Consider the following 14,013-nt stretch of genomic DNA (forward strand, 5'->3'; position numbering starts at 1 on the left):
CTCCCTACTGCGAGGTATAATATGAGCGGTTCTCCTTCTCATGGCCGAGATAGGATAGGTGGCCGTCCTAAGAACTCCTTGAAGTCTAGGAAGGCTTGCTCACATTCTGTTGTCCATTCAAACTATTTTCTCTTTCTTAAAGTAGCATAGAAGGGAAGAGATCTTATCGCAGCTCCTGCTAAGAATCGGGATAGAGCGGCTAACCTCCCGTTGAGTTGTTATACTTCTTTGATACAGGTTGGGCTCTTCATGTTGAGTATGGCTCGACACTTGTCTGGATTTGCTTCAATCCCCCTTTGTGTGAGCATGAAGCCCAAGAATTTTCCAGCTTCTACTGCGAAGGTGCATTTTGCGGGATTGAGCCGCATGTTGTGTTTCCTGATAGTAGAAAACACTTGAGTTAGGTTGGATAACAATGTATCTTTGCTTTGTGTCTTTATCAACATATCGTCTACATAAACTTCCGTGATTTTTCCCATGTGATCTGAGAAAACTTTATTCATTAGCCTTTGATAAGTAGCTCCTGCGTTCTTGAGACCAAAAGGCATCACGATGTAATAGTAGTTTGCTTTCGGTGTTAGGAACGAGGTTTTTTCTTGATCTGGTGGATACATGGGGATTTGGTTGTACCCTGAATATGCGTCCATGAATGAGAGATACTTATATCCTGATGAAGCATCCACTAGAGCGTCGATGCTTGGGAGTGGATAGGGGTCTTTTGGGCAGGCTTTGTTGAGGTCGGTGTAGTCGGTGCACATTCGCCACTTCCCATTTGACTTTTTCACTAAGACGACGTTTGCTAGCCATAGTGGATATTTGACTTCCCTTATGAACCCGGCCTCAAGTAGCGCTTGTACTTGTTCTTCTATAGCCTGAGCTCGTTCTAGTCCAAGTTTTCTTCGTCTTTGTTGTACCGGCCGAGATCCCGGATAGACTGCCAATTTGTGGCTCATTAGTTCGGGATCAATACCTGGCATGTCGGCAGCTTTCCATGCGAAGAGATCAACATTATCTCATAGGAACCGTATTAGCGATTCCTTTACGTCTCCTTTCAGGATCGTGCCAATATTAGTTGTTTTATCCGAGGTGTCTCCGATCTGGATTCTTTCTATTTCTCCTTCGGGTTGTGGTCGGAATTCTTCTCGCGTCTGAACTCCACCGAGCTTGATTGTGTGGAACTCTCCTCCTTCACCTCGGAGGTTTAGGCTTTCGTTGTAACAGCGACGTGCCATTTTTTGATCTGCTTTTATCGTAGCTATCCCTTCCGCAGTTGGGAATTTCATACATAGATGTGGGGTTGAAACTATTGCGCCGAGTTGATTTAATGTTGTCCGACCTATTAAGGCATTGTAGGCTGAGCTTACGTCGACCACGATGTAATCTATCTTGAGTGTTCGGGACTGGTTCCCCTTTCCGAAGGTTGTATGCAGTGATACGTATCCCAGCGGTTGAACTGGGGCATCTCCTAGTCCGAACAGGCTGTTTGGGTATGCTCTTAGCTCTTTTTCGTCTAGACCGAGTTTGTCGAAGGCAGTTTTGAATAAGATGTCTACAGAGCTTCCCTGGTCAATTAATGTACGGTGAAGGTTGGCGTTTGCCAGTATGATCGTAATGACCATGGGGTCGTCGTGTCCCGAGATGATTCCGGATGCGTCTTCCTTGGTAAACGTGATTGCTGGGATGTCCGGGACTTCCTTTTTTCCTTCGATGTGGTATACTTCTTTGAGGTGTCACTTTCGGGATGATTTGGAGATTCCTCCTCCGGCAAATCCGCCGTGTATTACGTGAACATGTCTTTCCGGTGTGCGAGGTGATCGTTCAGATCGTCCAACATCCTCATCCCTTCTTCTTTTTCTTGGTTCGTCATCCCGATTGGCCAAAAATCGATCTAGCTTTCCTTCTCTTACTAGTTTTTCTATGACGTTTTTCAAGTCGAAGCATTCGTTGGTGGGATGCCCTCGAAGTCGGTGATACTCACAGTATTCATTCCGATTTCCTCCTCCTCTTTTGCCTTTAAGTGGCCGAGCTGGAGGGATTTTCTCTGTATGACAGACTTCTTTGTAAACATCTACCAAGGATACCCTAAGAGGAGTATAGTTATGATATTTTTTTATTTTCTCTCCGGAGCAATCTTCCTTTTTCTTGGATTCTTTATCTCGGTAGGTAGAGCCGAACCTTGAGGCTTCGACAAGTCGAGAGTTTTCCTCCATGTTGATGTATTTTTGTGCCCGTTCTTGTACTTCGTCTAAGGATGTAGGATATCTCTTTGATATAGATTGGCTAAATGGCCCTTCTCGTAGGCCATTTATAAGGCCCATAATGGCAGCCTCTGTTGGTAGACTTTGTATGTCCATGCATGTTTTGTTGAATCTTTCCATGTAGTTGCGAAGGCTCTCCCGATCTCCTTGTTTGATCCCTAGGAGGCTAGGTGCATGTTTGGCTTTGTCCTTTTGTATGGAGAATCGGGCCAGGAACTTCTTGGCCAGGTCGTCGAAACTCGAGATGGATTTCGGAGGTAGGTTATCGAACCATTTGATGGCTGTCTTGGTTAGAGTTGTTGGAAAGGCTTTGCAGCGGACTGCATCTGAGGCATCTGTGAGGTACATTCTACTTCTGAAGTTGCTGAGATGATGGTTGGGGTCCGAGGTGCCGTCATATAGAGTCATATCCGGAAGCTTGAAATCTTTTGGAATTTTGGTCTTCATAATTTCTCTGGTGAATGAGTCTTGATCTTTCTGAGAGCTATCTTCTGCGGATGATCGAGTAGCTTTAGTTTTAAGATCGGCTTCAAGTTTTACAAGCTTATCTTCTAGTTCTCTGCGCCGCCTAATCTCCCGGCGTAGATCTTCTTCCTTTTCACATTGGGCTTCTTTCTCGAGTTGCTCTAATCAATTTTGAAGTGCTTCTATTATTCCTGGATTTGATGAATTTTTGTCTCCATTGGTTTTTGGAGTATCTTTGAGAATTGTGTCCACGTTTTTATGCGGCGTTCTGTCTTCTAAACCTGAATCGTGGTCGTTGTCATGGTCATACGCCATGTTAATGGGATGACTTCCAGGTTCCCCGGCAACGGCGCCAATGTTCCGAGGGTTACCTGAAATTGTAGGTCGATCTCGGATGAGATCTTCTGTGTTGGTCGGAGCCGACGTGTCCGGCAGGTGTACGGCGGCCGGAGCTGGTGTGTCCGACTTGTTGGACTTGGTGGTGGTGCTGATCCTTCGTCCCCGGAGGGTGGTGGGTACCTGCAAGGGACTCCGATGCTTAAGTTAGCAAGGGTACTAAGCAGGTATTGAGTAGAATCAGAGTATGAGTTATACCTGGGTGCTCCAGTGTATTTATAACGGTGAGATGTGGCCTCCTGCGGATAAGATAAGTTAGTTATCTTATCTTATCTCTATCTTATCTTTAAGTGAGGTCATCTTTAAGGGAACCGCCTTTATCTCTATGGGCTTGGGCTGCCCTTAGATTTGGGACGTGTTCCTCTATTTGGGCCCTTTGTTTGGGCTTTCCTGTGACTTGACCGAGCTCTTTGAAAAGAGGTCGGGTTGTCCTAACTTGAAGAGGTCGGTCGCTTTGTCTGTAGAACATCCCGGGTCAGACAGCTTGACCTAGTGATGAGCGGATAATTTATACGCTTTTTGGCATTGTTTTTAGATAGTTTTTAGTAAGTTTGAGCTACTTTTAGGGATATTTTCATTAGTTTTTATGTTAAATTCACATTTCTGGACTTTACTATGAGTTTGTGTGTTTTTCTGTGATTTCAGGTAAATTCTGGCTGAAATTGAGGGACTTGAGCAAAACTCTGAAGAAGGCTGACAAAAGGACTGCTGATGCTGTTGGAATCTGACCTCCCTGCACTCGAAATGGATTTTCTGGAGCTACAGAACTCCAATTGGCGCGTTCTCAACGGCGTTGGAAAGTAGACATCCAGGGCTTTCCAGAAATATATAATAGTCCATACTTTATTCGGAAATTGACGACGTAACTTGGCGTTAAACGCCAAGTACATGCTGCTGTCTGGAGTTAAACGCCAAAAAAAATGTCATGATCCGGAGTTGAACGCCCAAAACACGTCATAACTCGGAGTTCAACTCCAAGAGAAGCCTCAGCTCGTGGATTGATCAAGCTCAGCCCAAGCATACACCAAGTGGGCCCCGGAAGTGGATTTATACATCAATTACTTACTCATGTAAACCCTAGGAGCTAGTTTATTATAAATAGAACATTTAACTATTGTATTAGACGTCTTTTGACCACGTTACATCTTTGGTCTCAGTTTTGTTTTATTCTTCATCCTAAGAGGCCATTGATCACGTTTTAAGGGGGCTGGCCATTCGGCCATGCCTGACCCTTTTACTTATGTATTTTTAACGGTGGAGTTTCTGCACACCATAGATTAAGGGTGTGGAGCTCTGCTGTACCTCAATTATTAATGCAGTTCTATTTTCTTTTATTCAAATCTCTCTTATTTTTATTCCAAGATATTCATTCGCACCCAAGAACATGATGAATGTGATGATTAGATAACCCTCATTATCATTCTCACTTATGAACGCGCGTGATTGACAACCACTTTTGTTCTACATGCAACAGAGCTTGAATGTATATCTCTTAGATTCCCCAACAGAATCTTCGTGGTATAAGCTAGATAGATGGCGGCATTTATGAGGATCCGGAAAGTCTCACCTTGTCTGTGGTATTCCGAGTAGGATCCTGGGAATCCGGAAAGTCTAACCTTGTCTGTGGTATTCCGAGTAGGATTCCGGTAATGAATGACTGTGACGTGCTTCAGACTTGCAAGTGCTGGGCGTGATGACAAGTGCAAAAGAATCAAGGGATTCTATTCCAGTAGGCGCAGAAACCAACCAGTGATTAGCCGTGCTGTGACAGAGTGCGTGAGCGTAGTTTTCACTGCGAGGATGGGATGTAGCCATTAACCATGGGTGATGCCTCCAGACGATTAGCCATGCGAGTGACAGCCACAGAGGACCATTTTCCCGAGAGGATTGAAAGTAGCCACCGTTGATGGTGAACCCCTATACACAGCTTGCCATGGAAAGGAGTAAGAAGGATTGAGTTGAAGCAGTAGGAGAGCAGGCGTTCTTGAGCCATGCAGTATCTCCATTCGCTTATCTGAAATTCCCACCAATGAATCTGCATAAGTATTCTATCCCTTCTATTATTTCGTTTATTTTCTTATTTCTATTTTCGAACCCATAAACAATTTTAATCTGCCTAACTGAGATATACAAGGTGACCATAGCTTGCTTCATACCAACAATCTCTGTGGGATCGACCCTTACTCACGTAAGGTTTATTACTTGGACGACCCAGTACACTTGCTGGTTAGTTGAACGGAGTTGTGAATTCAACCAGAGCCACAATAGTTTTTGTGTACATACCAAAGAGCCAATATTATTGATCACAATTTCGTCCACCACCTAGGGTATGAACAGAAACCAAGGATCAACACTTCCCCAAATTCCTTGAAGTTTTCAAGAAATTGGAGATTAATATTCCACTGGCTGAGGCATTAGAGCAGATGCCTCTCTATGCAAAGTTCTTGAAAGAGCTTATCAATAAAAAGAGAAGTTGGCATGAAAAGGAAACTATATTGCTCATTGAAGAATGCAATGCATTAATCCAAAAAGGGCTTCCCCCAAAACTTGAGGACCCTGGAAGCTTTTTCCTACCTTGTACCATTGGCAATATAAGCATCAATAAAGCAATGTGTGACTTAGGAGCTAGCATTAATCTAATGCCCTCTTCTCTGATGAAAAGGCTATGCATAGAGGAGGTAAAGCCTATACAGATGTCACTAGAGCTAGTGGACAAGTCTGTGGTGTTTCCCAAAGGTATGATTGAAAACCTTTTGGTCAAAGTGGATAAGTTTATATTCCCTGTAGACTTTGTGATTCTGGACCTAGATGAGGAAGGAGGTAATTCCATCATACTAGGAAGATCATTCTTAGCTACAGCAAGGGCTATTATAGATGTAGAACAAGGGGAATTGACCCTGAGAGTGCATGATGAAAGCATTACTCTAAATGTCTTTCCAGAAACACAGCACTCTGATGAAAAGAAAAACTGCATGGAGATCAACAAAGAAGACTTGCAGTGGAAGGAAGAAACCAACAAGACACTCATTAATTCCCTTCCGAAGCAAGAAATAAGCAACAAAGCAGGACAGAAGGAGAATGAAACTGTTCAAAGTGAGGAAGGAAAGTAAGAAGGAAATGAAATGCAGCCCACTGTCAAAGGAGAAAGATCACCAAAAAGGAGGAAGAAAAGCAAGAAAAAAGCTCAAAAAGGATGGAAGAACAAAAAGATCCCAACTGAGGGATTTTCAAAGGGAGATAAAGTACAATTAATCTATCAACAGTTGGGGATAAACCAACAAGCTGATGACTGCTACACTATCAGCAGGATACTCTCACTAGAGCATACAGAGATTAAGCATCGAGGCACTGGAAGGAAGCTCACTGTGAGCGAAGACAAGCTGAGACACTACAGTCATCAACCACCCTAATGAAGGCCCAATGTCAAGCTAGTGACAATAAAAGAGCGCTTCATGGGAGGCAACCCATGATTTAAAGTTTTTGTTTAGATTTTAATTCCAATAACCAATGATCCTTCTAACATGAATTTGAGTTCTCATGAATATATTTGATACTTGCATACATGATCTTTAAGCATATGCTAGATTTCTAAGTTTGGTGTGCGTGAAGCCACTCCAAAATAGCTTTTCTAGCTTTCTTAGACTATATGATCATTCATTTTGATGGAGAATATAGCCAAACATTAAGTTTGGTGTCTGCATAGACATTGAATTCCAGAAAACTCATTTTTGCTCATAGGATCAAATTTATGAGTAGATGGATCATACATTGTTTCATTTTAGGAGTTTATGATAGAAAATAAAATGTTCCTTATGATGAAGGTACCAATTGTGATGAATTATTTTCATTTTACATTGATCCCTTAGCAAGGAACAAGTTTGGTGTCCACCAAATTTTGGTTCACTATCTAAGGAGCACAATTGGTTATTTATGAATAAGGAACATGTTGAATTGTGTAAATTCTATTCACTACACCACCGTGCCACTTTTAATTCTTAAGGCTTACTATTGCTTTAATTTAATTGAATAGGAAAAAGAAGATTGAGAAGAGGACAAAAGGAGAAGGAAGACACGGCTATGACAAGCCAAAGGAGGAGGGTCACATGTGCTTAGAGAAGCGTGCTCCCTTGGAAAACAAAATCTTTATGTTTCACACCCTTGGAGACCGAACCTCATGCATTCAATGGGGAAGGAATCCTTGTCAACTCTCAACTATGCATGCAAGCCGTTCATCCCATGAGCTTCCTACAACATTTTGCTCAATCTTCACCCTCCATAGGCTTAACCGAATTGCTCTCTTCAAGTGTGTTTTTGTTCAAAGCCTTGATGCCTTATCTATAAATAGTTTGAGATACTTCATGAGCTACATATTCATACAAGCTTTCCTCACACTTATAAGCCTTTGTTTCACCTTTCACTTATCCTAAAACACGTTCAGCGCCCCTCTTCCCCAAACAGCACATCATTTTCCCTTCCTTTCACAACAAAACCGAACCTCACCCCAACCAAAGTTCACCCTTGCTTCTTCAAATCCTAAAGAAGCACATATTCACTAGGTATGGAGTACCTAAGGGTCTGGTTAGTGATGGTGGCAGCCGTTTCTGCAACAAACAGATGGAGAAACTACTCCACAAATATGGGGTGATGCATAAAGTAGTCACACCATATTACCCACAGACCAATGACCAAGCAGAGCTTGCAAATAGGGAGTTGAAGAGGATTTTGGAGAAAATTGTGGGAACAACCAGGAAAGATTGGGCCAGAAAACTAGAAGATGCAATTTGGCATACAGGACAGCATTCAAAACCCCTATTGGGAAGTCCCCTTTTCAGCTGTTATATGGCAAACCTTGTCACCTCCCTGTAGAGCTTGAACATAAAGCTTTTTGGGTCACTAAACTTCTAAACCTTGATTCTCAAGCAGTAGGGGAGAAGAGGCTACTATAACTAAATGAGTTGGATGAGTTTAGGCTAGAAGCTTATGAAAGTGCTAAGATATACAAGGAAAAAGCTAAGAGGTGGCATGACAAGAAGATCTCAAAGAAGGAGTTCAAACCAGGACAGCAAGTACTCTTATATAACTCCAGGCTTAAGGTTTTCCCTGGCAAGCTCAAATCCAAATGGATTAGTCCATATTTGGTGACAAAGGTTTTTCCCTATGGAAGTCTTGAATTGCTAAATGAAGTAACAAAGAGTCATTTCACAACAAATGGTCACAGGGCAAAGCATTACTTGGGAGGCCAATGGGACAAAGAAAAGGAGGGTCAGAACCTGAATTGAGCAAGAATGAAAGATGTCAAACTAGTGACAATAAAGAAGCTCTTGTTGGAAGGCAACCCAACCTGAGGTAGTTTTCTTTTCTACTTATTTCAATAAAAAGGTTAATTAGTTTTATCTGTATTGCAAGGAGCTAAGTTTGGTGTTGCACACCAAAATAATTCAAGGGAGAATGAAGAATTCTAAGTTTGGTGTTCCACCAGAAATCTCATCTAAAAACACATTCTCACCTTCTGCAGAATGCTAGCTCCAAGCAATCAGATAAACCATTTAACCAAATTGCTGTTTTCTAGTCTTTAGTTTTAGTACATTTGGTAAAGACAAAAGGATTTCACATATGGTTAACTTGATGCATAAGAAACAATGGCAAGGGACTAAATTTGGTGTTCAAACACCAAAGTAAATTCAAAAGTCATACTCAATTCATGCATATTAACCAATTGCTTAAAGGTTTGAGAAGCAAGCAACTCCTAAGGATTATGCAGGAAAACACTTAATCTGTGAAAAGGATCTGCATCATCATCCAAGGGATACAATAGAAGAAAAGATGAGAGACATTCCCAATAGGTTGTATTGAATACTTAATCCTTATTGCTGTAGAGTGTTTTAATTTAGAGATTCCTATATGTTTTGCTAAAGTGTTCAATTAGGTGAAAATGTTTGCTAAGAAATGCTTGGACTTGCATAATTTCTATCATCATTCAGTAGCTTAAATTTGATTTTGTATCCCTACTGCGTGAATAAAAGTAAAATGTTTGAAATAGAAAGTGAATGTCCAATGTTGCAGAAGTTAGAATGAAAGTCAGTGGTGGTACTTGTTTGATTCAATTGTTAGCTCATAAAACAAAAAGCTGCATAATAACATGATTCTTTGAAGTGTGAGTTAGTTTGCTGCTATAATCTGTCAATTAATAAAAATCCCTTGAGAATGAATCAAAACAAAAAGAAAATAAAGAGAAAAGCCAAGAATTAGCAAAGAAACAAACAATAAGGCTAGACACCAATAGCTTGGACCCTAGGACATATGCCTGTGGTGTTTTTATACTAGGATATGCTTGGACAAGTAGGTTTTGAGGAGTATTTTGAAACTTGGCCACTTAGATCAACTGATTTGGGATTGCCAACCAAAAGTCCACTATCAAGAGCAACCTAGCTACAAAATATTTAGTGATCCAAAGAGATGCTGGGCATCAATGTTCCTAGGAAGAAAATATGAGCCATGTGTCTGTGGTGAAGAAATGTTGAGCGAAATTGAGCCAAAAGGCTGCTGCAACATTTGCCACCAAGCCTTCATTAAGCAATAAGCTTTCTAAGTAAAATTTAGAAGGAAAAGCTAGCAAGGGATCAAGCAAAAGTAAGGCAGTATAGCAGCAAGTCTAATGAACCTTTGAAGAAATATTTCTTATCTATCAGCAAAGAATAAATGAGCTACCATTGATCTGCATAAAACCCCATGAACCAAGTTCAATTATCTGCTAAATAAGGACATGCATACTTCTCTGTTTCATTTCATTTTCTCTTATGTTTAGTGCTTGCTTGGGGACAAGCAAGGTTTAAGTTTGGTGTTGTGATGACAAGTCATCTTATGCTAGCTTTTCTAGCATTTTTCACTTGTTTCATTAGGTTTTATGCACTTTCTTGCATTATAAGTAAGTGATTTGGAGTGGAATTGCATGGTTTTGTTGAATCAATCAACCATCCTTTATTTGACACAAAATCATGAGGTTTTAGCTAGAATTAATTGATTTTTGAATGATTTATAAACCTTGTGAATTTGGTGATACTTTGATTGGTTGTTTTGATTACTTGTAGGTGAAGAAAAGAAAGAAACAAGAAAAGCATGGCCTAAGGAAGAAGAAAAGCGTGGCGCATCAAGAAACCAAGGAGCAATGCTCTCTTAGTGAGCACAGCGCTCTCTATTTGAGCGCTACTCAAATCCAAGAAAGCAAAGGACAAGGATGCTGCGCTCTCTCACTCAACCGAGTGCTACAAGGAATTAAGGAAACAAGGCAAAAAGCATAGCGCTCGGTTAACTCAGTTAACCTTTTCGGGCTCCTCCCCAAAGAAAAACAAAGTAAAAAACCAAGGAGTGGAGGCCACATGGTTCGAACCAAGCACCCAAGGGACCAAGAGAACCGCTTATGCAAGGAAAAATGCACAAAACGCACTCACAAAGGCTCGAACAAGGGAGCTTGCACTCAAGGCAAGGTGCTACCTTTCACTATTTCACAAAGAAATTGGCCAAAATGCCTCCCTCATGGTACCCTGGCTGGTGTTTAAACGCCAGAAATCCTTTTTTACTAGGCCTTTTGAACGCCCAGCTTTTTCTCTGTGATTCCTCTGCTGTATGTTCTGAATCTTCAATTCTCTGTATTATTGACTTGTAAAGATATAATTTTGAATTTTTTTTTGAATTTTTAATGATGAGAGAGAAAAACAACAGAATGAAATTAAACATAAAAAACTAAGATCAAAACAAGGAATGCATGCAAGAACACTTTGAATGTCAAGATGAACATCAAGAACACTATGAAGATCATGATGAACATCAAGAACATATTTTTGAAAAATTTTTAAGAAAAGAAAGACATGCAAGACACCAAACTTAGAAGTTTTCATACTAGAGACACTAACAATTTGAAAATGCACATGAGAAACAACAAAGACACAAAACAAGAGAATTTAAAGATCAGACAAAGAAAATCATCATGAACAACTTGAAGATCAATAAAGAACACAAGAACACACTTTCAAAAAATGCAAAAAGAATAAAGACATGCAATTGACACCAAACTTAAAAATTGACACTAGACTCAAACAAGAAACATAAAATTTTTGGTTTTTGTTCCGAGGGTTACCTGAAACTGTAGATCGATCTCGGACAAGATCTTCTATGCTGGTCGGAGCCGACGTGTCCGGCAGATGTATAGCGGCCGGAGCTGGTGTGTCTGACTTGTGGAATTGAGAATGCTGCTGATCCCTTGTCACCGAAGGGTGGGGGGTACCTGCAAGGGACTCCGATGCTTAAGTTAGCAAGGGTATTAAACAGGTATTGAGTAGAATCAGAGCATGAGTTATACCTGGGTGCTGCAATGTATTTATAATGGTGAGGAGTAACCTTCTGTGGATAAGATAAGTTAGTTATCTTATCTTATCTTTATCTTCAAGTGAGGTCATCTTATCTTCAAGGGAACCGCCCTTCTCTCTGTAGGCTTGGGCTGCCTTAGGATTTGGGACGTGTTCCTCTATTTGGGCCCGTCTTTGGGCTTTCCTGGTGACTTGGTCGAGCTCTTAAGAAAGAGGTTGGGTTGTCCTGACCTGAAGAGGTCGGTCGCTTTGTCTGTCTAACATCCCGGGTCGGACAGCTCGACCCAGGGTATGAACAGTGCCCTTGCTTGAGCTCGGTCTTTCTTTTTTGAGGTCGAGTCCTTGACTTCGGTCCTTCTTTGGTGATGCCAAACTCAAGCATCTTCTTGATTCCTTTGTAGTAGTTTTTGAATGTAGAACGTTTCCTCTAAAAGTGCGCACTTTTATATCGGCGCTTTGGGAACGTGCGAGGGTTCAATGCTTTCATTAATTTTAGCATTAATTGCCCCGTTTCCCTTTGACTCTTTACTTTGATTTTGAAAACCCAGAAACGGTTTCTCTCCTTTGCCCTTTTCGTAACTTCTTTTCTCCGCTCCCTTCGCTCTCTGTTTTTCGCTTGCGCTTCTACTTTCTTGTGTTGCGGCGTCGCTTGGCATTTTTTCTGGAGCTTCTGTTTTCGCCTGGAGTTTTGCAGTTTCGTGTTTCTCCCTGCGACATTGCTCTTGTTCGCGTTCTTTCTTTTGCTTGTGAGAGGGCGTTTCTAGATTTCGTCTTCCATCTTCAATTTCTTTGAAGCTTGCCGCTCTTTCAGGTTGGTACTAGCTTTTCTTGCTTCTTTCATAGCTTCGTCTTCAGTTTTTAGGTAAAGCTTTGATTTTGCATGTTTGAAAGTTTGAATCTTTTCGTGGTCTTGTATTTGCTTGTAACTGTAACATGTTTTCCTATCTTTCTTTTATGTATTCTCTTGGTATTTCTGTCGAGGCTTTCCAGGGTTTTATTGTTGCTTCTGGTTGTTTCCTGTCTTTGATGATTTCTACTTGGCGTGCTTTGATTTTTGGGAATGCTTTTTGCTTGGTAGACTGTAATGACTTTTTGTGTTTTTCTTTGATGAAAAATGTTTGCTGTTTTGAATTTTTTCTGAGAAATGCTGGGGTGCAAGCTGTAGATCTTGCCTGGAAACCTTGCTTTGTTACTGCCTCCAAAAGATGCCCCAGGACTTTGGTTTGAGTCTTGAGGTTTTCCTTTTCTTATTTCTTCGCCTGTATCGTATTGACCGAGTTGTTTTCTCCCTTTGTCCGGGATGTTTTTAGTAACCCCATCTTCTTTTCTTACTTGTAGGATTAGTTGGCCTCATGTCTTCTCGCAATAACATTGTAGAGATGTCTTCCAGAGTTCCCGAGGAGATGTCCGATTGGCTAGACTCCCTTGTTTTGTTGTGTGTTTCTGTTGTGGATGCTGAATTTTGCACAGAGCCGAGGAAGCGCCATAGGATTTGTGGTAACAATGCCCGTGAGGAGGATTACGAGCTTGTTGCTCCTGATTCTGATGAGAGAGTTTCTTTTCCGACTTCCGTTGAGAGGGAGCGTCCCTTCTTCTATGCCTATGAATACTTCTTCAGTCAGTTGAACATTACTTTTCCTTTTACTGCTTTCGAGACCGACCTGTTGTGGTCGTGTAATATTGCCTCATCCCAGCTTCACCCAAATTCCTGGGGTTTTATTAAAATTTTTCAACTTCTCTGCTGAGAATTAGATGTAACACCTCTCAGACTCTTTTCCTTTATTTGTTTGTTTCTGCCAAGCCTGGCAGTTCTTCAAAAAAGAAAGATTCCTGGGTTTCCTTCAAGTCCGCCCAGGGCCATAAAGTTTTTGCTATGTATGATGAGTCCTTTAAGGATTTCAAGAATTACTTCTTTAAGGTTCTTGCTGTCGAGGGGCCCCGCCCCTTTTTTCTTGATGAAAATGATGAGCCTTTTTTCCCTCTAGAGTGGCAGAGGGATGTGAGAGTGTCTCGCTATACCTGGGAGATGCTTGATGATGTTGAGCGTGCCTTTGTTGTTGTTCTTGAGGATCTATGGGGGAAACCACCCCATCTTGATACAAAAAGGTTTTTGAATGACCCGTCCTTGGTTCGAACTGTTTTGGGTACTTGTCTGACTTGTTTCTTAATTTTTCCTTCCTCTTATTGAGATTGTAACTCTTTGCTGTGGCTAATTCTGTATTTGCAAAGATGTCAAAGAACAATGACCCCATGAGGGCCTTTAAAAAAGGCGAAGAAGGCAACTACTGCTCTGAACATCTCGGCCAAGGTGGCCGGAGAGGGATTGATGAGCGGATAATTTATACGCTTTTTGGCATTGTTTTTAGTATGTTTTTAGTTTGTTTTAGTTATTTTTTATTTTATTTTTATTAGTTTTTAGTTAAAATTCACTTTTCTGGATTTTACTATGAGTTTGTGTGTTTTTCTGTGATTTCAGGTATTTTCTGGCTGAGATTGAGGGACCTGAGCAAAAATCTGATTCAGAGGCTGAA

At 41.1% G+C, this 14,013-nt stretch overlaps 1 protein-coding gene across 1 annotated transcript; it reads left to right on the forward strand.

The window, feature by feature from the left end:
- The first annotated feature begins 5,542 nt into the window (after window positions 1-5,542).
- On the forward strand, window positions 5,543-6,229 carry LOC130957260 (uncharacterized). The gene has a single exon (XM_057884128.1). The coding sequence runs from the start codon at window positions 5,543-5,545 to the stop codon at window positions 6,227-6,229; it is 687 nt and encodes a 228-aa protein (XP_057740111.1).
- Window positions 6,230-14,013: the final 7,784 nt, after the last annotated feature.

The sequence above is a fragment of the Arachis stenosperma genome, chromosome 10 (genome assembly GCF_014773155.1).
Source record: "Arachis stenosperma cultivar V10309 chromosome 10, arast.V10309.gnm1.PFL2, whole genome shotgun sequence".
NCBI lineage: Eukaryota > Viridiplantae > Streptophyta > Magnoliopsida > Fabales > Fabaceae > Arachis > Arachis stenosperma.